General features: G+C 43.7%; 2 protein-coding genes across 9 annotated transcripts; one reads left to right on the top strand and one right to left on the bottom strand.

Moving 5' to 3' along the window:
• Positions 1 to 3894: 3894 nt before the first annotated feature.
• On the bottom strand, positions 3895 to 20054 carry LOC135919259 (GDP-D-glucose phosphorylase 1). 7 transcript variants are annotated; one of them, XM_065452971.2, is made up of 12 exons: positions 19791 to 20054; positions 17690 to 17744; positions 10564 to 10788; positions 9351 to 9458; positions 7726 to 7776; positions 7551 to 7637; positions 6520 to 6578; positions 5856 to 5958; positions 5355 to 5455; positions 4371 to 4522; positions 4242 to 4307; positions 3895 to 4143 (listed from the first exon to the last, which is right to left on the bottom strand). In XM_065452971.2, the coding sequence occupies exons 2-12, from the start codon at positions 17726 to 17728 to the stop codon at positions 3992 to 3994; spliced, it is 1143 nt and encodes a 380-aa protein (XP_065309043.1). In that variant the 5' UTR covers positions 17729 to 17744; positions 19791 to 20054; the 3' UTR covers positions 3895 to 3991. The 7 variants fall into 7 exon arrangements, with proteins under 7 accessions (XP_065309043.1, XP_065309047.1, XP_065309050.1 ...); XM_065452975.2 differs by having other exon boundaries at positions 17672 to 17744; positions 19791 to 20053; XM_065452978.2 differs by lacking the exon at positions 17690 to 17744 and having other exon boundaries at positions 19791 to 20053.
• Positions 11336 to 16331, top strand: LOC135919264 (uncharacterized). 2 transcript variants are annotated; one of them, XM_065452986.1, is made up of 2 exons: positions 11336 to 11469; positions 13332 to 16331. In XM_065452986.1, exons 1-2 carry the CDS (start codon positions 11431 to 11433, stop codon positions 13656 to 13658), a joined length of 366 nt encoding a protein of 121 aa, XP_065309058.1. In that variant the 5' UTR covers positions 11336 to 11430; the 3' UTR covers positions 13659 to 16331. The 2 variants fall into 2 exon arrangements, with proteins under 2 accessions (XP_065309058.1, XP_065309057.1); XM_065452985.2 differs by lacking the exon at positions 11336 to 11469 and adding an exon at positions 12063 to 12339.
• Positions 20055 to 21799: the final 1745 nt, after the last annotated feature.

Raw genomic sequence — 21799 nt, 5'->3', positions numbered from 1 at the left:
TACGGCTTACTTTCTTTCCACTGTCTTGTTCTTTGCATTCTTCCAAGAAAAAGTCATCTGGCAGAAAGAAGAAAAGAGAAGAATATTTCTAAAGTATCTGCATATATAGACGAGTTAACTCACTCGAACTCCCACCTGTGAATCTGAACAAGTCGAGGCAGGCATGAGTCACAGTACAAGTCCCAGTGAATTGAAACTTGTGCAAGTCTGAAGGAGTTCCAGTCAGCCTAAATAAAATACGACTCCAATTGTTTTTAAGTGCACAAGCCTGTATGTGAGGTTGAGTCAATGTGACGCTGAGCGAACCTGACAAATGGGGTTGAGGCTATGATCCTGCGAGTCTGAGTTGGTTGATGATTCTATCAATCTGATTGAGCCCGAGTGAGCACGAGTCCATGAGCCTGTAATTCTGAGAGATTCGGAATAATTCGGAGAGAACTTGCTCAAGTCCGATTTTGGTGAGTCTACAGGTCCAGTTGATTGTCCTGCACTTTCTGAACTAGCTTAGGAGGTTCTGCACTTCACTACTAGTTTTACCAGTTCAACACGGCGGCAACTGCACATCGCCATTTGTTTCACACAGTGCAGGCTTTGTGTAGGTTGTGCCATGCCAGTTCTTCGCGAGAAAGAACTATTTTTAACTAGCTGGAACTACTTCACGAAGTGCAAGGCAAATTGAACGAGCCTTACAGTTCATTGGGATCTGATTCATGGCAAGTTTGAGTGCATGTAAGCCCTAAGCTAAAGGTTTTTTTTTTTTTTTGAGCAAGCCAGAGTGAGTTACATTTATTTTGCCAAACTACATGTATCTGTCACAAGCTGACAGGTGTTGCAACTTAGCTAAACCTCTTTGAGCTTTGTGAAGTTGAAGTTGTTGCCGTCGAAAGCCATGCAAGTAGAACTGTCTTTTGAGGCTTCCTCTTTTTGGGCTCTGTGCATCTTGAGCTGTTTGGGGCATGTGCAAGAATTTTGTTAAAACACGGCGACAAACTAGCCAATTGGTGCCTTTTCTGCGTAGATTGTATTTTATATTTGCCTATAGCTACACACATACAGCTTATCAGGAGATGCATAGTGTCTATAACTCAGATACAATCATCTTCCTGAGATCTCTCGTGCATCGGCGAATGGCTTTTTCGTCCGTTTCCGTATACGCTGTTGCGTAAAGTAGTACTAACACAGACATTTTCTATTACGTTTCCTTTTGCGCTTTAGCAGATAGCACGCAAAAAAGCGCCAGTTAAACCCTCCTTTAGGGCTACCGGGTGACCGTTTCAAAATGCGCGCCAAAGGGGGGGCGTTTTTTTCTTCTTCTTCTTCTCGGGCTTCTTTTACAAGTTATTTATGCGGGTCCTTTTTTTTTTTTTTATGGTGGTCACAAACCGTCGACGTACGCGCCCGCCGGTCAGCCTGGTGTGCATGCATAGTTGCAGTGATCACGAGCCCATAATGTACCGTAGTATGTCGCCGAAAGCACGCCGAACGCACTCTGTATAAACCGTGCTTTCGTTTTCACTCCGCGCATAGCTTCCTTCTAGAGAGCTGTCGATTCCTTTAGAGCGTGCGGCGCCTTTTCGACAACTATTAGACTTAACCACGCCCCATGACTTGTAAACAAAACCTCACGAAATCTGGCGCGCTTTTTAAATTCACCACATTAAAATATGGTATGATTCATTATGCACGTTCGAGGGATTGAGGCGCGTTAACTCCGTGATTACGGAGCAGCCGCGGCTATCAAACAGAGAAAACAGAAACACAGAGACAAAAGTTTAGTGTGTAAAGAACGCGCGCCTCGCGAATCGCCAGCAGGCGTGATGACACGGTTTGTTTTTTTTTTTCGAAATCGCGATCGAAATACGCATGCCGACTATTATCGAGTATCGGAACAGCGCCACGTTCGCAGAGCTCTGGAGGCGCTCGCCGGCGCCTGGAACAACGCCTCAAATAAAGGAGGCGTTGCCTGGAGAAAGCGATCGGGGCAACCCCCGGTTTTCATTGCACCGGATGGCACCGGCTTATGCCGATCCTCCGTCGTCTGCTTCCGGACAACGGCGGCCGACGTCTATTTGACATCGCGCGGTAGCCGTTTTTATGAGGTCAACGAAACAGACGGCGGCGTCGCGCGCCGGCCTTCTGGATTTGGAACAGACGGCCTTCACACACACACCCAAGCAGCAGCAAGCGCTCGAAGAACACTGCCAGCAAGGCTTGAGAAGATATGTGGAAGAACATATTCGGCCGGTCGACAACAGCCACTTACGTGAGTGCAATCGACGACCGAGGTGCATGCATCTGTCCGTAGCTGAAAGGGCATGGAAATGACCGTGTGCTTTGTGTTGCGTGGCCGGCGTTAAGAAAAAAAAACAAAAACAAAAAACGCGCGCCTCCACTGCGGTTGTAGAACAGACATAGAATCAATCGCTCTTCACTAGTTCCGGAAACGATGGACGTTAGTAAGCCGGGTGTAAAACGCAGCCGTTTCCGCAGTTTTTTTACTATGCGACCGCTGCGCAATGCGTAATAAACATACCACTCTCAGTGGCCCGCACAGCTCCTGACAAATCTCCTCATTTGACCTCTTTTGGGACGACTTTGTTTCTCTGTCAACCTGTCAGGGAAACATAGCATAGTAGACTAAACGACGTTCATTTCTTTTTCTTTTGAGTCGTTTTGTGCATACATCGCCAAGCGCAGGTGCAACCCCCCCCAAAAAAAGGGTCAACCAAGCGTTGACTCTAGAGAAGACAAGGTCGACGTGTGTACATGGTGGTTCAGACGATTTGATAAATTAAGGTTGCTTATACATGTCTATTCTGTCTCTTATTCATGCTCATTGTTGACTCATTTTGCATCTTCGTATATAATATTTAAAGCACAATTATGTCTCTTGAATGTCTCGAAGTAAAAGATCAAAGAGAAAAGCACGTTCCTCTTGCATTCAGACAGTGTATACCATTACACCCAGCACCGTTTCTCAGCAAAGACGCGCTTTTTGATGGGAAATCAGTTTGATATTTTTAAATAATTTTCGTGTACTAGATGTTTCACACCCGAGCGATCCATAGCGGTCTCTTAATAGAGGCCTGTGTTACAGCAGTAGTATCTATAGCACTCTTCCAGGCCCATGCATACAATTAAAGGCCCTGTTGAGGCAGTAGTGCTGCTTGAAAATTATTAATTGAATGTTTTATGTTTATAAGTAATCTATATGTATAGCACATCTCACTGAAGTCATTGCCATTGTTTGATTGAAAGTACGGTGTATGTTTTATTAATTTACACAGTGATCAATTTTAGGCCTCTATACAGCCATGCTGCATCTACTCATCGTTATTCATCAGTCCACTGATTGTGGAATACCACTTCTTGGCACTCTTTGGCCATAACTTGCCCTTGCTCCATCAAACACTATACATCATCAATTATGTCGAGCCCGTTTTCTTTAGCGCCAACACTTGGTAGACTTTTTCTTTTTCTGACTAAGAGGTCAGGTGGGCCAACCTCGGAAATAGCACAGACAATTTTTGACTAAGTTGGCGCTAATTACACCCGTACCATTATTTTTACCTACTCTGACTGTGTAAGTTATAAGATTACCAGATAAGCCAAACCCATATGAAGTCAGCTAAGACGACCTTGTCTTCAATAATATGCATACAGCTGAGTGGGGCAGAACACTGTACAATGATACTGTGATTTGGCCTCTGTGCCGTGTTGGGGACTTGCTACCTACATCTCCAACAGCTGGGTGTGCTGCAGAACAAATAACTTTCCGATTCATGCTTCTTTTGTCTGTGATATAGTACTCTCTTATCTTATCTGTGCTTGCAGAGAAACAGCTGGACAAAAACACATGGCAATCATGTCTTTGAATTGGCACAGACTTTGAAGTTGCTTAAATAAACAAAACAACTTTATTAGCGATTTGGTAACAAAACGTCAAGCCCTTATGGACAAAGAAAATGCTAATGACAAGTTTATAGGGCTGTCAGCTGTTGGAGGGACTGGCGTGCAGGCTGCTGTTGCAGTTTCTGTTCATTGCCACCACTTGGGAACGCACTTCTGCGAAGGTGTCGTCGCAAAAATTGCGGAGCTCTTGTGAGACAGAGTCTTCGGTTGCAGCGAGGTATCCTTCGTTGTCTACGTGTACAAGGAGCAAAAAAAGAAAGGGATAGTCGAATAAGTTGTTTTGAAGTGCTTTTGCTGGCCATAAGATTTAAAAAATCATAAAAACTTACTTTTCATTATTAGATGCCCCGACAGCTCACAGAGAGCAACGTTGAATGCAGACTCATCTTTTGCACCTAAAATGTGCAACACAAGACACTCAGCATGAAATCACAAAGAACGCAGTGATGCAGTCTCACCGTAGCAAGAATGGCGTGCCCACAGGAATACACGAACCACTGGTTGTTCAACGCCATCTATATTGTCCGATTTAAAGCTTGTACCCCTCGTCACAAACAGGTTATGAGCTGTAGAAGTGTTTAGCAGCATCTGGACAAGTATCATCAGTTCCCTAAAACACATTTAAAAAACAGCACAAAATTAGATTTTTGCGATTAATTTCGTCGATGTGATTTCTTCATTCTATAATACTGTCAGCCATTACAAATTACAAAGTGGGATAATGCAACATTAAGTACAAGTTTAATGTGCAAACAATTTAGGTACTATATAATGCTAGAATTAAATGGAAACATGAGGAAATAAGCTAGGAGGCGCATTTTTCCTTTTCATGTTTGCCTCGGTGCATTACACTACTGCAACTCCTTCGGAGACACTTAATTCTAAGGCTAGAGCACATTTAGCTCCCTGTCACACCATAATAGCAGACCACAGTTTGGAGTGCAATTAAACATAAGTAGTGCTACTTGGGGTTATGTTCCATTCTGGCATGATATATGTAGTGTGCAAGTCAACAATCTATAGAAGAAATTTAAAGTTTAAATAAGTACTTCAATGTTCACTTACTAATTCAAACCACATTAAAATACATTGTAATCTAGATGCTTACTATAGTAACTACTATATTACAGGTTTGAAGGTGCCAAGTACATTTGCATACTGTAGTGCTAATGAGCAGATATGTCTGAATATCAGTTTATAGCATCTGTGCCATCTTTTCTTTAAAATGCATCAGTTGCACAGCAGTGCATAACCATCAATGGCAATGCACTATGTTCCTTTATAGTCCTTGCGGTAGCAAATGTACAAGTTCATGTTGGATATTGCATAGGAAAATTACCCTTAAAATGCCACATTCACACGTCGCTATCAAATGCCCACTAGACTAGACAACTGAATGAATGTTCATGCATAAAGCTGCATGGGCAGTTTATTTTACTCACTGAATAACAGTTTCCTTGTTGTCTTTAGTCACTTGAAAAACAAATCCCTTGGCAGGATAGTCTACGATTTCGTAGCATTCGCTCCACAGGTGGTTGACCCTCTGCATAAACGGGGATGTACTGTAAGTACCTTAAGCATCTAATACAGTCAGATAAGAATGTTACAGAATAAAGTAGGTAAGTATACAATTTGGCTGGCCATGCTTTACTTCAATGAACATTCTATTGCTATAATGAAAGCAAGAATTCAATGTCGAAGACAATATAGGTAGCAGCGAGGCAGACCGTGGTTCACTCACAGCATAAGATGTCTGTTTTCGATAGCAAAAAATGTCAAATACTCAGCGAGAGCAACTCGAAAACGGCTACATTCAAGATTTTTTTCTCTCACCAATATGGCAACATACACTTATATCCGATACTTTAACAAAGATATTTTTGAATCAGATGTCACTAACAAGGTTTGACTGTACAATCTATGTGACAAAGCCATGAACTCACAGCTGTTTCAATGTAAAGCCTATGTTCCAGGTAATAGAGGTGGAAGTGGTGGTGATTCACCGAGGCATGGCCACCAAGGCTGTTGAAACCAAGACGGAAATTTCTGAAAACAGTCCAAATTCCACTTCATCAAGAACAATATTTTTCTTTCAGGCCACTCGGTGTCAACAAAAATCTATACATTCAATTTATTCACTGAGAATCTAGCTTTGGTAAACTCTGCATAGACTATGATAAGCTAAAAATCTGTTTACTTAAAACACATGCCCTTTTCTGCGCAGAACAATGCGGTGAGAAAAATGGCTGAAGACAGCACATTGATGAGGCATGTATAAATTAAAGGTGCCACCATAAGATGGCATCACCAATGCAATCATACATTTGCAGTCATGATATCATGGATTTTCATTTTGCTAAGTACTCTTTCCCTGCTAACTTTGTTTGCAGTGTATTCATTGGCTTGGCCATACTTCATTTACGGAGGGATGAAATTGCCTTCTGTACATATGTGCTTGTATAATAACCCACAATACTGTTAATATGCACATTCGATTCAACTTTGAACTATCGCACAAAAATCTCTGGTCTCTGGGACTCGGAAATGAAACAAGTCCAATGTATTTTTCCAATGCTTCATTTAGATACAGTAGCTGTAATCACTTACGGGCTGCCACTTAGTAGCACCATATCAATTGCCAGACGCAGTGACACGGGCGTGAGTATCTGTTCAGGATGAAGGTGAGTGGTACAACACAAATTAGCCAAACCAATGACTCAAGCAAAAAATGTGCAAAAGAATAGAAAAGTGCGTGTGCAAATAAACACACACACAAAAAAAAATGACCCCGAGAAAGTGAACATGCTCTCTTAAGAGGAAGCTTTAGCTCGGGTGCTACTATCTAAATACATGCAAAAAGAGAATTCGTTTTTATCAGCAACCACTGCATCAAATTTGATGAGGTTTGCTGCATTTAAAAGAAAAACTTAAAATCTAGTGACTGTTGGTTTTGAATTTTCAATTTACGTCGTAAATATTTGATTAAAAATTGGCAAAAATCGAAAATTTTCAAAAAACGAAACTATGAAGTTAACAACTCTAACTCAACAATGAAAAACGATAATACAATGCTGTGAATTGCATCTAACAGCACATCTAAAGCGGACAAAATTGATATGTCATACATGAATATAAAAAAAAACTTAGTTATATGGAAATACAGCTTTTGCAGAACCCTTGTGAACAAGGTAGCAAATTGACGTAAGATATAACATGACAGATCGAATTTGTTCGCTTTTAGCGATCTAATGGATGCCGTTTACAGAACCGCGATATCTGCTCTTGATGCAGAGCTATGAATGTGTAAACTTGGTGCTTCTATTTTTTTTAAACTACCGGATTTTTGAAAATTCACTTAACAGAATTCAGGGCCTAAATCGAAATTCCGCCTCCACCAGTCACTAGAATTTAACTTGCTCTTTTAAATGCAACCAATTTCATTAAAATCGGCCCAGGGGTTATATCAGAAAAACGTTTTTGCGTTTTATGTGCATTTGAATAGGCCGCGTTGGAGTTGGGCCCGAGCTAAAGCTTCCTCTTAACATGCAAGTCAAGAAACAGAACAATTTACGAAATGAAGTATTTAGATAAATTCGAGGGGTTATGTCTTGAAGCACACCACAAGCAGTATCACAAACCTGTGGCAGACAGTTGTACAGGCTGGGAACTAGCAGAGAATTGCAGTACTCAACCGGGCTGACATTGATCACCACCCAGTGCCCCACCTGCAAGACAAGGCCTATAGATAACGAGAAACAATGCAGGAGGCATAGGCTATTGTACCTAATTAAAACAGCCGATTCCACTGCTTACTTCTTTTGCACTGTCTTGTTCTTTGTTAACATTCTTCAGAGAAAACAGCATCTGGCAGAAGGAAAAAACAAAAAAACAGTTCGTTGATTGCTTAAGGGAACATACATTAAATGTAAGGAATTATTGTGACGGTCGTCTAGCTGTCTGCTCATATTCAAGAGTGCAGCTGTGCAACTTTGTTAAATGATTGTGTAATTCTTTCTAGACAAAGATAAGGACATGCATGAAATTATAGAGGCACAAGCTATGGGGTGGAATAGTGAAAGGTGTTAGCACAGCGTCTGTCGACCCGCTTGATAAAGGGACGTCGTTTTCAAAAGGAGCGGTACAATGCTTTGTCCATAAGTGGCACGGTTGCACATGATGTATCAATGTATGAATTTTCCTGAGAATGAACTGTTAGCGGATTGTAGTGTCTGTATCTCCCGTTTGTCCTTGTCTGCTAGCGCTAAAATGTTATCCAAGTTCTTTATGACCTACATACCGCTGTTTTACGAATATAACGCAAGCTATTTTTTCGAAATTCTCGGCCTCAGTGGTCCCAGAATGTGCCTCGAGCTATGTTTGTTGTGTGAAATGAATATAACAGAATTAAAAAAAATATATATTTCATTTTTACATGCCTGCTGTTGTTTCACATCATGCAAGAGCAGTGAGTGGGAAGTTGCTACTGTATATTTTGCGCTGTCATAAGTGTAGTTATGACATATTAATCTCAATCTTGCTTTGTGTAACGTAGGACGACGCCTTACTTGCCGACACTGACAAAGACATCGGCACTTGTCTTTTCACTTTATTTTGCAGTTTGCAGTAATGATTAATGAAGCCCAGCAACCATCTCTGTTTACGCACTGTTTCCTGTTTGTGGCATCACTTTTCATTATAAATGTAATATATATTTCTTTCTGTGAGACCAAAGCTCCCCCGTCGTATTATATTTGCGGTCATGTTACATGCAAATATGGTATGTAGATAGACTTGCGAGTCATCTCGGAGCCAGCCGTAAGTCTGAGTGAGTCAATGCAAGCATGAGTGCAAGTCAATGCAAGCATGAATGCGAATCCAAGCGAGTTGAAGTCTGAATCACACATAGTTCCAATTGTCTTTCAGTTCACGAGAGTAGGCTGCACCTACCCACGATCACCTAACGACTTAAATGGTGGTTCCATGAATTTGAGTGACAAGTATGACTATCCAAGCTTGTGATTCTGATGGCACATTCGACTGTCCTTCGAGAGTGTTGTCAAAGTGCTCTCATGGTCGTGTCAAGCAACATTGAAGCCTTATTAAACAGGCAAAGTTCTTTAGTAACATTATTCTGGTTCTGTTAACACTACAGGAATGTACTTATTGAAGCTTTGCAGAATTGCCTGGAATCAATCAGTTGAACGTGCCTTCAGTGAGCTTGTCCAAGTCTGACATTGTTGAGTCTAGAGTCTAATGCAAGTTCAGCAAGGTTAGATTTATGGCTAGTTTGAGTCTGTGTAATCCCGGCTGAGTTGAATGTGGGTAAGTCTGAGTGAGCCCTATGCCAAAGCTACATTTTGCGAGGGAGTCTGAGTGAGTTTTGTTTATTTTGCCGAACCACCTGGATCTGTCACAAGTCGACAGGCATCGCAACTTACCTCTCCCTCTTTGAGCTTTGTGAAGTTGAAGATGCTGCCGTCAAATGGCATGCAAATGGAACTGACATGTTGAGGCTTCCTCCTTTCCTGGGCTCTCTTCGTGTTGAGCTGTTGGGCAAGTGAAAAGATTTTGTGAACACACAGCGATGCAGCTCACTCTACTCATGGCTTTCCTGCATAGATTTGCCTGAAACTACACGCACACATGCAGCCTATGAGGAAACGCGTAGAGGTCATAACTCTCTCTCTCAACTGCTTTAATGTTACTATCACTGCAACACAGCGACTTTTCAGAGTCCACTGGACACACAACATTCTCGGCAAGCGTGATATGTCAGCCCGTTAAAGAAACTTAAAATATGGGATATGCCAATCCACAGTGCTTGCAAACACTTGAGTCGCTAGCCTGTTAATGCGCTTGTAGGTTTTCTTTTGGAGCACGCGAGTCAAACATTTTTCTCAGTGAAGTTTACGTATCACTATAGCTTGCGAATCTCTTCCACCAGGTGTGCTCTTTCAACTTCCATGAGTTTTTAGCGCAACTGTAAGGTCCGCTCTTCAAGTTCTAATTGCTGCTTTCTCATTTGTTTTGCTGTATCTTTATGTAGACAGTGACTGACATAAAACTCTCATGAATGAATGATACACTAGGACACTCATAACTTATGATATACAGGTCTACAGGCATTCTAATCCAATTTGGAGCCTCATTAGGGCTGAAAAATAATAATTCTAGTGACCTGTCACAATGGCTCAGTGATTATGGCATTTCACTGCTGAGGTCAAGGCTCTCGGATTGATCCCGGCCATGCTGACTGTGTTTCAATGGCGGCACAAAATGCAAAAATGCTCGTGTAGCGTGCATTGGGCGCATGTTACAAAAAACCCCAGATGGTCATAATTCATCCGGAGTACTACTCCACTACAGCGTGTCTCATGATGATATGGTGGTTTTCGCATGTAAAACCCCCAAACCAAATGATATTTTTTAGGCTATATGTAGTGAACAGTAATAGTCTAAGAGGTAACACGATTTGACCTATCTTATTTCGATACTTACACAAATTTTCATCGCCTATTCTAATTGTGCAAGCATCGGCAGAGGTAGTTTACAAGAATCAGGACAAATGAAATGAATTAATTAACGTACTAATTAACTTAACTCAGCTTACTCAACGGCAGTATTACGTTACTGCAAGGGTTAATAGTTTACCTGCGCCACGAATCCGTATTTCCCGGGCAGTATTCGCGTCTCCAGTTTTTCCAGCTTGTACCAGAAGTGGCCGTTCGCCATGGCCTCGTTCCATTTGGACTGCAACAGCTCATCGAACCGGGTCGGCTTTGGCTCACGGCTCGGCGCCACGTCGTACACGAGATCGTCCTCTCCGTACTCAAACTCCTTCAGCTTCATGGTTCCGCCGAAGAACAGCCGCCTCTCCTGAATGAATGAACGAATGAATCAATGAATGCGAGACGTTGCAACACGTTACACGTTCGAAAAAAGCGCTCGCGAAACTTGAATGATCGCGCGTCGTCCGATGACCCCCCCCCCCCCCCCTCCCTTACGGAAGTGCTTTTGTGATCCGAAACGGAGGAGAACACCTTCAAGGTGAGAAGCGAGAACAGCAGCTGCTGTTCCTTGAACAGCGCTCGCCGTCAAAGGCCAACTGTTCGTCGCTAGCCGGCGTCACGGCTTGTTTTTTGAAATCACGACCGCCGGCTAATCACAGCGCCAGCGGGGTAGCGCCACGTTCGCGTTCGAAGAACTCGGGGGAGCCGTTGTGTGAGCCACTCGCCGGCGTCCGGAGAAAGCGAGGGGGCAGCCCGGGTTTTTTTTTATTGCACCGGCTGGCGACTAGCCACTGTGATATGCATCGATTTGCTTGCTCCCTCCTCTGTGGCCGTATGTGCGGGTCCTTTTTCTCGGCCCTTTCCTTCCGGCCGATGTCCGTTCCACACCGCGCGGTAGCTTGTTTACGAGGTCAATGAAAGAGACGCCGGCTCTTGGGATTTAGAACAGACGACCTTCACGCCAGCCGCAGCGACCATACGGAGAACATCGCCAGCGAATCTTGAGAAGATGTGGAAGAACATATTCGGCCGGTCGACGACCATCTACGTGAGTGCCGAAGCGCATGCAAACGAGATGCAGATATCTCGTCCGCGGGTGAAAGGGAACGGAATGAGCACGTGCGTTGTACTGCGTAGCCGGCGCAAAAAAAAAAGAAAAAGAAGTGCGCCTCTGCGACGGTGGCAAAATAAACGTATACTCTTCGCAAGTTTGGTTAACGATTCTGCAAAACGCAGCCGTTTCGACGGTCTCACCGCGGGACCGGCGCGCAAGTGCATGAGAAACATCCCTTCCAAACCGTGCTTCGCGTACGTAGCTCCCAACAAACCTCTCGTTCGAGCTCTTTTTAGGGCCGACTTTGTTTCCCCTGTCAACCTGTCAGCAGAGTGGACAGACGACACGCGCCTTCCATGCTTTCAACTTCTTCTGTACACACATCGCCAAGCGCCGGCATAACCAAATATATATATATATAGCCGTGTGCGCGGCAGACTCGCCTGTTTCGTACCGGGGCCGCGCTGACAGTCTGCATGTGACAAAGCGTGAACAGCTGTGCGCCTTTGTTCCAACACTGCAATTGGTGGGCCGGAGCACCCGCGGACTCGTTGTACTACGTACCAGCGGTCGGGCGATCTGCGTCACGTATAGGCATATGCGCGATATCCCGGAGGTTTGGTACAACGCGATTACGAGAGACGCTCTCGCCCGCGAGACGGCCCCCCGTTTCCTCGACTTCTCCGATAAACGTCGGGAACGCGAAAGAAAAGCAAGAGATAAACGCAGAGGCGGTGGGAGTCGCTGTACTCGGGCGTCCACGGCGCAACTATGGACGAATCGAGCAAGTGTTGCGAGAAAAAGAACGGCAGTAACAATGGTCGTGGGACGCACTTCGGCGCGACGTCTACGACGTACGGGTCGGTGAGTTTGTGGTTTTTACCACGCCGGAAATCCGTTGGAACGTCGCACTCGATATTCGGAGCCGGGAACACTCAACAAAGTGACACATTTGTTGCGGTTTTGCACTATTTGCCAAAGCTAGCCAAATGCGCACGTGGGTCAGGGGATGTATTGTAGGGCACTGAGACTCAGCTGTGGGTGATCCGAGTCGCAGTGAAAGTAAAGTAAAACGGGCTGGTAAACAGCTTAGCCTTCAGGACGCACCCCTCAGCTCTGGTAACTCCTGTTCGTGATAAGTGTCGAGGCGGCATCTTGCACATTTTGATGCGCTTGCAAACTGCGCTCGGCAAAGGCACACGTGGCTCACTGAAAACTTCACAAAGCACTAGCAGGTATGTGAACCTGCGATAAAAAAAACTCGTTAGCATAGACCGGAAGTATCACTTTACATTAGGATAAGCTCCTTTTGTTCTCTTATCAGAGACAGAAACGAGAAACCAAAAAATATTAGAGATACCGATGCTATTCATCCTTTCTATAGTTCTTGCAAATCTTTCCTACTTTTGTCATTTATCGAGTGTTTCCAGTCACAGTGGCTACGGTGTTCCGATGCCGAGTGCAAGGTCACAGGTTTGACTCCCACCTACCACATCGCAATGAGGGTGAAATGCGAAAATGTCTTGTGTACTTAAGAGTTAGGTACATGTGAAATAACCCCTGGTAGTTTATTTCAGAGCCAGCCCTCCGCTACAACGTCACTCAAAGCATCTGCACTCGTCACATAGCAGATTTTTTTTTAACAGTAAGATGCGGGACAAAGAGGCACAGGGACAGAGCACTTTGTTCTGTTCCTCATTCCTTCGTCTTGTGTTGCACTATTAAAAGAACCTGCCGAGTGACAGGATGTACCAATCAACCCGAACAAACAGGCTGCTGTGTATTTGCTTTGAGATTCGAAACCCTACAGTTTGATTTGACTTTCTAGCGAAGATAACATGACGTGTTCGCTGCAGATGGAAGTGGCCGACAATCCAACAGCGGGTGTATCGGAACAAGCCCCAGACGTACGGGCAGGCGGTGACCAGAGAGAGATTGAGGATATCGAACTGGCAGCAGGCCTCGCACGGGACAATGACAGCATCGTGTGGGACCCAAAGCCTTGCAACTGTGTTGCCGACGGACCGAAGTGCCGCGAGTGCTTGGGAGCGGGGAGGAATGCCGTAAAGGTGCAAATGGAGTCTTGGTCCGTGGAGAAGACTGTGATATTTGGCATAATCCTCGGCGCTTTCTTCATCTGGGCAGTCGTGTTTGGCATCTGCCTCAACGTGTTCAAGCTCTAAAGTGCAGTGTCATTGTAAATGTCTGTGTTGCACATTAGATCTTTAGCTGAAGTGAAACCATAATGGAACTACGATGCTGTCTGTCCAGTGAACTATTGGTAATTAGTTGCAAAGCCAACTGTGCAAAGTGTCACTTTAATGCCAAAGGTTGTTTTAAGTTTCACTGCCAAAGTCATGAGCAGTGTGTTGTGCAGGGTAACCAATGGATAAGGTCGCACATGTTGTGTTCTGCTTAGCTGAGGAGAGTGTGTTGGGAGGCTAGTTGGTAAGACATATTTTTGGGAACTTAAACTGCGCTAGGGATGAGACAATGAAGTGGAAGAAGACGGGACAAAGACTACCAACTGCTTTATTGAAACCACATTACACTGCATTATGGACAAGATACCGAAGTAGAAGACGGGACGAATGCAGGTTAACAACTGGTTTATTGAAACTTGTGGTTTCAGTAAACCAGTTGCTAGTCTGCGTTTGTCATGTCTTCTTCCACTTCGGTGTTTCGTCCCAGCGCAGTTGAAGTCTCCCAAAGTACTACTTAGTTGAGTTTATGCTTTGTTTTGTGTACATGTACCAATGACTGGAAAAAGATTAAGCATTGTGAAACTTTCACTGTGCAGCATGGAAGTGGTAGCTGCAATATGGTAGCAGCACAGAGATGTGCATATTGCAACTTTTGTATATAATACGGGTGCACCTGCTCTCAGGCATTTGTCTTTTAATGGCCCTAGTGTTATATATGCTTTCTTGCAGTTGGAATTAACAGTAAGGTCCACTGCTAGCGGGAATGCACAGCTAATATGCTGCCATCAGTTATCACTTTGATATCCCACACAAGTGCATGGAATAATTCTTCGGGTAAAAAATGCACATTTGATTGATTATACATACTGCTTCTTTTTAGTTAAGTGTTGCCTTTAGCAGCGGACTGTAATGTACAATTTGGGACCCCTGTATGGAGTCTGTATCAGGCAGCTTTTGCAACAGAACTGCCATTCGGCCGTGAACTTGCAAAGATTTTAAATGCGAAAGCATTAAATGGCGCACGAAGTGGAAAATTCAGCGGTGTGGCCGGAGGTGCTGCAAGAAGTGACATGGTGACAGCCAATCAGAGGGGGCGCATGGGCCACTGAGTTCCTTGAAGCACCACCAGATGGAGCTCACCTCTACGCATGCACCGCACAGCCGGCCAGGCGGGGCAAAGAAAAAGAGAACTAGAAAGCTCGCCGTCGCGCATAGCATTCACCAGTAAAGATTACGGTTGCGTAAGCTGCGGCAACTGTGTGGCCGGTCTATATACAGCACCTGTAGCATCGCGGCGCAGCCAGTTGGTGCACTGATTTCGGTAAGTTCAGTCATTCACTGCGATAAACGACCCTTTGATCTTGTTCAGTATCTGTGCCCGGCCCCTTTTAGATGTCCACACAATTACACCAACAAGGCCGTGGGGTGATCGGAGATATGTCGCAATGCTTTTGCATTCATTTATGTAGGAATACCTAAGTGGCCTTCAATGTTTTTATTTTCATTTCTGAATGTCTCAGAAATATTAGTTTTAATCAGTTGTATACATTGCATGTTTTAGCAGGATCTCAGGACGAAAATACAAAGCATTGGTGCTGACATCTGGTGGTGGTGTGTTGAAACCAGGGCTTGTATATTGTAAGAATCTGTTCCAGTCGACTTCATTCAATTCTTATTTTCCAGTGCTCATGACTGGCCAATTTTGGTGATAACATAGGCAGTGCACTACTTGGATCACTGACGAAGCTCAAGAAGTAAAAGAATTAGAATAGAATCGGTACATCATACTGGTCCAAAATGGGCCAGAACGCTTTGCTCTTGTATGGTGCTTCTTGACATAAAAAGTGTAGTATTAGGGAATTAGCACAACTGCAAATACCTTTGCGCCAGCACAAAAAAGTATGCATCTTCAGAATGCAATAAAAAGGCCGATGAAATGTGGTTGAATACTTCATCACAAGATATCACAACTGGTGCTTCAATTTACAGCTCCGTCTTGGTACTTCCTTACAGCGTTTACATGCCAGCTAAAATTGTCCATTGCGCCAGGAGCATCACAGAAATTTTGTCCCATTTTGCATTGTTTTATTTGCGCTATGTTATTGGCTTAACTGCTTCTGCTGTGAGAAACAATGACTAATTTTGACTATCTTAAATTACATTATATAATGGAACCTGTGGCAAAGAACAAAGGGAGCACATTTTGAACCTATTTCAATCTGTGATCGTTTACAGTTGCGATATCTTCAGTATAAAAAGATCTTATTTTCAGAGTATGATCCATTTGTTTAAACAATGGGAGACCCTGAATACCTGTAAATCATTGTTTTTACTTTCTTTAAGTATCAGAGTTGGGCCCTAGCTTCAGCTTCCTTATAGATCAAGCTTCACCTATCTATATTGTAGGGACAACGGAGCACTGGCTGAATGTGCTCATAATTGAGAATTGTGACTTGTAGATAAAAATGAAACTGGACGGGATGCGATGAATTTTTGAATAATAAATTTTACCTGTTCCATGATATAATATGCAAGTTTTAATTTCAGAATGTGCTGTGTATGTGTTTGAGGAAATTGCATAAACTGCTGTGATCAGTGTATGAAATGCGAGTTTTTACATATACAAATAAATAAAGTAGCTCCTGACACCTCTTCAACTGTTGATGACTCAATATGCAGCAGTGAAAAATAGCAAGTTTCCGCTGGAATTACAGCGCACAATTCAGTTTAATATATCAAACCATATCTTGCAGTTACACCACCTACCCAATCTGCGTTTCTGCATGCTATCTACCCTTAGACATTTTGTAGACATTCCACAAGGAACACAAAGCCACCATAGAATATAATTATGTGACACTCCCTTATCACACTTCTATATTGTGATACAGTTGGTTTCTCTGCCATGGTAATTTATTTTACCATGGCAGAGAAACGCAGGTGACAGAAATGATATTACAGGCCTCTTTATTAGCACGTAACCAATGCATAGAAGTTGTTACCATATTCAAGGCACAACAGTACAAGCGCACACTTTTGCACACCTTAAATCATAGAATCATAGCATCACTAATCATAGAATGAGCTCACTACTAAAAGATGTCTCACGACATGGCACTGAATATTTTTCGAATCCTTCAACTATAAGTAGACTTATTGCACCAATAACTGGCTTTCTCCCTCCTTTCGTCTCTGCCAGCATGCTGGAAGTTAGACAGCGCAGAAGCCAAAAGGGCAAAGAAAGCCCCGGCCAAAAATTGAGTGTCCCGGCAGCGATAGGGCTGGTCACAGCACCCCGTGTTGGCTGCAGTCAACTAAGCTACACAGGATGCTGCTGCCATCTTGGAGGCCACGCGCAGTGTTAAGACGAAGTGCCATTTCTGTCTTTTTGAGATGGCAGACATTAATTTAGTTAACTCAAAATGAGCAATCATGCGTGACTCGGAATGCTCTCGAGATCACGAAATCAGCCAATAGGGTTTGTGGGCCACCTGCTTACGGTGACACTGTGTGGTGGCATTGTGGAAGCGAGAGCAAGCAATTTTTTTTTTGTTTTTGAAATGAGAGTGTGAATTCCCTCCCTGCTGCACGTGGTGCAGTAATATTTGGCTAACATGTTCACAGTAGCTTCTGCAACAGATCGGCAGCATCTTCTTACTATATTAAATACATTTTTAGGGGCCCTTTAAGGGTGTGTACATATAAGAGAATTATTGTGCATACAAAAATATAACATTTTGTGCACATGATTTTATCCGATAATATGACAGTAATTTGTTTCTATACGCATATACAGTTGAGCATTAGATGTAATGAAATAAATCTGTGTCTCACCGATATGAGCATGTAATGATTATATGCTTATAATTAATATTGGGTAAAATGAAGGTATTTTCATATCAAATGCAACTTAGTTATTACAAAGTTTAACTGTATACAGAAAAGTAAGTACTACAATATTAATCTTGATTGACTTAGAGCAGACCACGTACCGCTTATCTATTCCTTACTTGGGCAGGAATGGTGGGAGAGAAATGAATCTTGCACATCCGAGGTAGCAGAGTCCTGTCAGCAAAGAAATCCTCTTAATCTCTTGCACCACACTTCTATGCGCTAACTACTGTAATAGTCAGACAACAAAGTAAATGCCTTATGCCTGAAGACAAGCAAATAATTTTTCCACGTGACACAAATAACCATTTCTTTAAAACAGACTTATTGCTCTGCACATGGTAAACCTTTCAGGCACTCTCCACAGCAGAAGCAAGAAGGTGGTCAAGGCTTGTTCAAGTTAAGTATGACAGTGAGTCTATATTGACACGCATACTTGGTTATCGTTATCTGGTAACCGCATTTCATCGGCTAACAAATGCTTAAGGTTATCCCTCAGCGCAAGACGTGCCTTTCTGTATCGGACATTTCCTGAATGTTATCGATGGTTCTATCTGTTGCCTATGTTGTCACCGACCCTCGTGTCATCAAATTCTGCATGCGACGCCAATGCTGATGCAGGTTCACTGGGCCATGTATAAATTGCCGACACTTCTGATCCGCAGATAAGATTTTCATTGATCAATGAGTGCGCTTGCTGCCTTCGTTGTGCTCGAGTGTTGCCTGCTTTTCTAGGCACAGGTTAGCTCAATAAACGGTTAACATATTAATGTCACGCTTTTGACAGTGCCTTATTCTACGTTATCATAACAACATTGACAATATGGCCAGGAAGATCATGAGAGTTGAAAACAGCATGCAAGCTTCACTTGGATAGAGTTAAATGAACAAACGTGGTGACACATGAGTCAACAACTGTGTACTCAAAACAACTACTTTAGCAGTGGTAGTTGCTGTGACTTCCTTCAGCTCTCAGCGAAACTAGCTTCAACAACTGTGAGCACAAAATCACTATTTTAACAACAGTCTAGTTGTGAAGACTTCCTTCATCTCTAGGCGAAACTAGCTTCGACAACTGTGTGTTCAAAACTGCTAGTCTAATAGTGATAGTTGCCGTGACTTCTTTCAGTTCTCAGCACAACTACAGCCGTCACATAACCGCCATAGCTTCTTTAGGCAGCCATATAGAGATCGGCTATACATTCTTCAACACTCGTGACTGTTGTAGCATTATACAGTAATGATAAAGGATTATAACGAAAGCAAGTTTCTTTTGAGCTAATATCACGACTACCGCAAAGTTGGTTTCTATGCTCCTTATTGTAAACATTATTGTGACAATAGAAGCGATCCAAAAATAACGCCAGTGGCCAACTTCAAGGCACAGGAATCAAGTTCTGCAGTAACGAGACCCAAAAGCAATCTTAACTTATGTGAACATCCATATCCATGTTGTTGTGAACATTGCAAATGTACTGTGAATTAGGACACATATAACTACATGGCGTACATACTGTTTAAAGCCAGCTTTGAAAAAAAAATTGTGATAATAAAAGACTGCCAAAGCAGAAGCTAAAGCACCACTATTGCAGCAGAAGCTGTGTGTCCTTGCATAGCTGAGGACTACACGTTACCGTAGTAGTAATGCAACCTACGACAAGAGCGACAAGCCAAAAAGGGCTGTGCGTAACAGTTTCGTGAGATTTTTATTACTACGTCGCTTGTGTATGAATTTAGGATGAATCAAATTGGTACCAAGCACCAGCCAAGAGAGACACCGCAGTCTCGACCCGCTATTGCAAGCGCAGCACTTCGTTTACATGATTGAAAAACAATTTGCGTGGAAGATTGTAATTCTTTAATGTTAATTACAGGTTTATGATGCAAAACACAAGGCCCATAAATGCTCAACGTAACTGCTTAATAGGCCTCTAGAGTAAATATAAAATGCGCGTTGACATCGTACGAACTTTTGATGACGCGAACACCTTATGCAACTATGGGAGATTCCTACGATCACAATTTAACGGCAGTTTCAGCGGTCTGACGGAGTGATCGTGCGTCTAGTGCAAATTTGGCATTTGCTTTGCTCGGTGAACGTAGTATTTGTATTTGCATAGCACAAAGTTTCGACGATACGAACACTGTGTGTAGCTCCGGCATATTCGCATCACAGGCACTGGACTGTAGTTTCCGTCAGACGGTGTGAGGGTAGCTTACCGCCGCAAAGAGTGTAGGCAGCAAACTTGCCAAGTCCCTTCAGGTGGCGGCTGTGGTACCACACGTAAGCCGACGCGCCTAGAAGTCCACCAGTGCCAACAAGGCGGCACGCCAAGCAATCGTCGGTTTCGGAACCTGGCTGCTTCGTCATGAGATGGCCTGATGTTGCGCAATTCCCGCGGTCTGCGGAGCACTACGAAGCCACAAGCTCGCAACACCGGAACCGCAAGCTGCGCTCGCGCGTTTGGTATCAGACTATGGGACGTCGCAATGCTCCTACAAACCATTTCGACGTCTTTCGTGGCGACGTCGATATACATTCGTTCACCGTTTGGTGTTATTTCGACCAGACGTTCATGGCACGTTTTCGGGATGTTTTCGGCTTCCGCAATCGCTCCCGCCGCATGCATACAGCGAAAGCACGGCCTTCAAGATCTGTTTATTTTTTAGGGAAATCTGGCGCTGTAATCGCTCAACCAATGCCTTCTATACTAGATGCCAGCCGCGTTGCTCGCTTTCCCATTGCGGCGGCGATTCCCTTAGTTGAAGTTAGTTCAGCATAAATTCCGTGAGGCGGTGCTCGTTGCCTTTTCAACTTTCGGCGGTTGTGGTAGCGGCGGCTGAATGCTCCGCCGGCGCTTTATATGCGCGGGCGTCTGTTAGCGAGCGGTATCGTGGGCCTCCAAGATGGCAACAGATGCCATGGTAATCTCAGAGGCCGCAGCACATCTAGGTTGCAGACGTCGGCCACAAGCGGCGCTCGTTGCCTTTTCGCGGTTTACTTCGTGGAGGAGAGAAAACGGAGAGGACCAGGAACCGAGTTTACGGACAACGCGGCTGACATCTAGTAAAAGAGGCATTGGCTCAACCATCATGATAATCATGAGCACACCTACTGGAACTCCAGACCTGCACAGATATCCGGCTTCTATGGGAGCAGCTTGCACCCACTTTCGTTCAAACGACGTCCGTAGGTGACGCTTTTATAACCTGTTCGGTTAACCTAGGTTAACCTAGGTTAACCTAGGTAGGATATTAGGCAGCATAGTAGCAAGAGCTTGGTGGCGCAACCCACCGCCCCGTTCCAAAGGGGACGCTCACAACATCCATCCACCCATCCATCCATCCGTCTGCTACGCGGTGGGTGGCTGTGCGGCGTTGTAATTAGTACAGTAACTGTTGTATTGTGACGAACTGCTTCTCTAGTTCATGATTTTTGATAACACAGTGATAGTGATGTCACAAGGCTTTGATCGGTCGCTTGGCTCCAAAAGTTGACTGCCCGAACCTAAAAAATAACATTGTGTATATAGAGTTCGCAACGTACACAACAGTTTCATTGTACACGTTGTAAAATTCGCTTCTGCTCTCTTTAGAAACTTGGAGCCACCGTATTGTTCGACGACAGAACGATTACCACTCATTTTAACTCTTAAAACTTGTCCGTGAATGTGTCGCGAGTTCAAAAAGTGAATTGCGTACACAGCTTCACTGCGTACGTATCTTAAGCTGCCGCCGTACCACGCAGAAAAGCTAGCTTTACAGTTTGAAAAGAGTTCCGTGACACGATTTAATTAAGGTCTGCATGCATGCAGTGCAGCACGTATTAAAGCACTGGGATCGCTTAATTTTTTGCAAGCTTTCTACTGAGCTAGACATCCAACGATATTAAGAACAAGATATGCTCACCCTCCCTTGAAACAGAATCTATCAGCCTATTGCACATATCGTGCGGAGGACTTACTCGTGAATACTTTTACTATACTTTTACTATACTTTTACCAGATCATCTGCCTTTCACTACGGCACACAACAGTAAATCCTAATGTCATCTACGACATAAGACTGTCAGTAATAAACGAAAAAAGCTAGATTATCCTATGAACCTTGTTAAACAATTTTTCCAGTCTCTTAAGGAGGCTAGGAAAGGGAAAATCATGCCGTCGATCTAGCATTGCAGCGGCCACCTATGCTCGTTGTTTCCATTTCTTGCACCGCTCCTCCTCTTC

The sequence above is a fragment of the Dermacentor albipictus genome, chromosome 7, assembly GCF_038994185.2.
Source record: "Dermacentor albipictus isolate Rhodes 1998 colony chromosome 7, USDA_Dalb.pri_finalv2, whole genome shotgun sequence".
Taxonomy (NCBI): domain Eukaryota; kingdom Metazoa; phylum Arthropoda; class Arachnida; order Ixodida; family Ixodidae; genus Dermacentor; species Dermacentor albipictus.
Note: the sequence above shows the minus strand (reverse complement) of the source record. Positions and strands in the feature narration are given on the sequence as shown.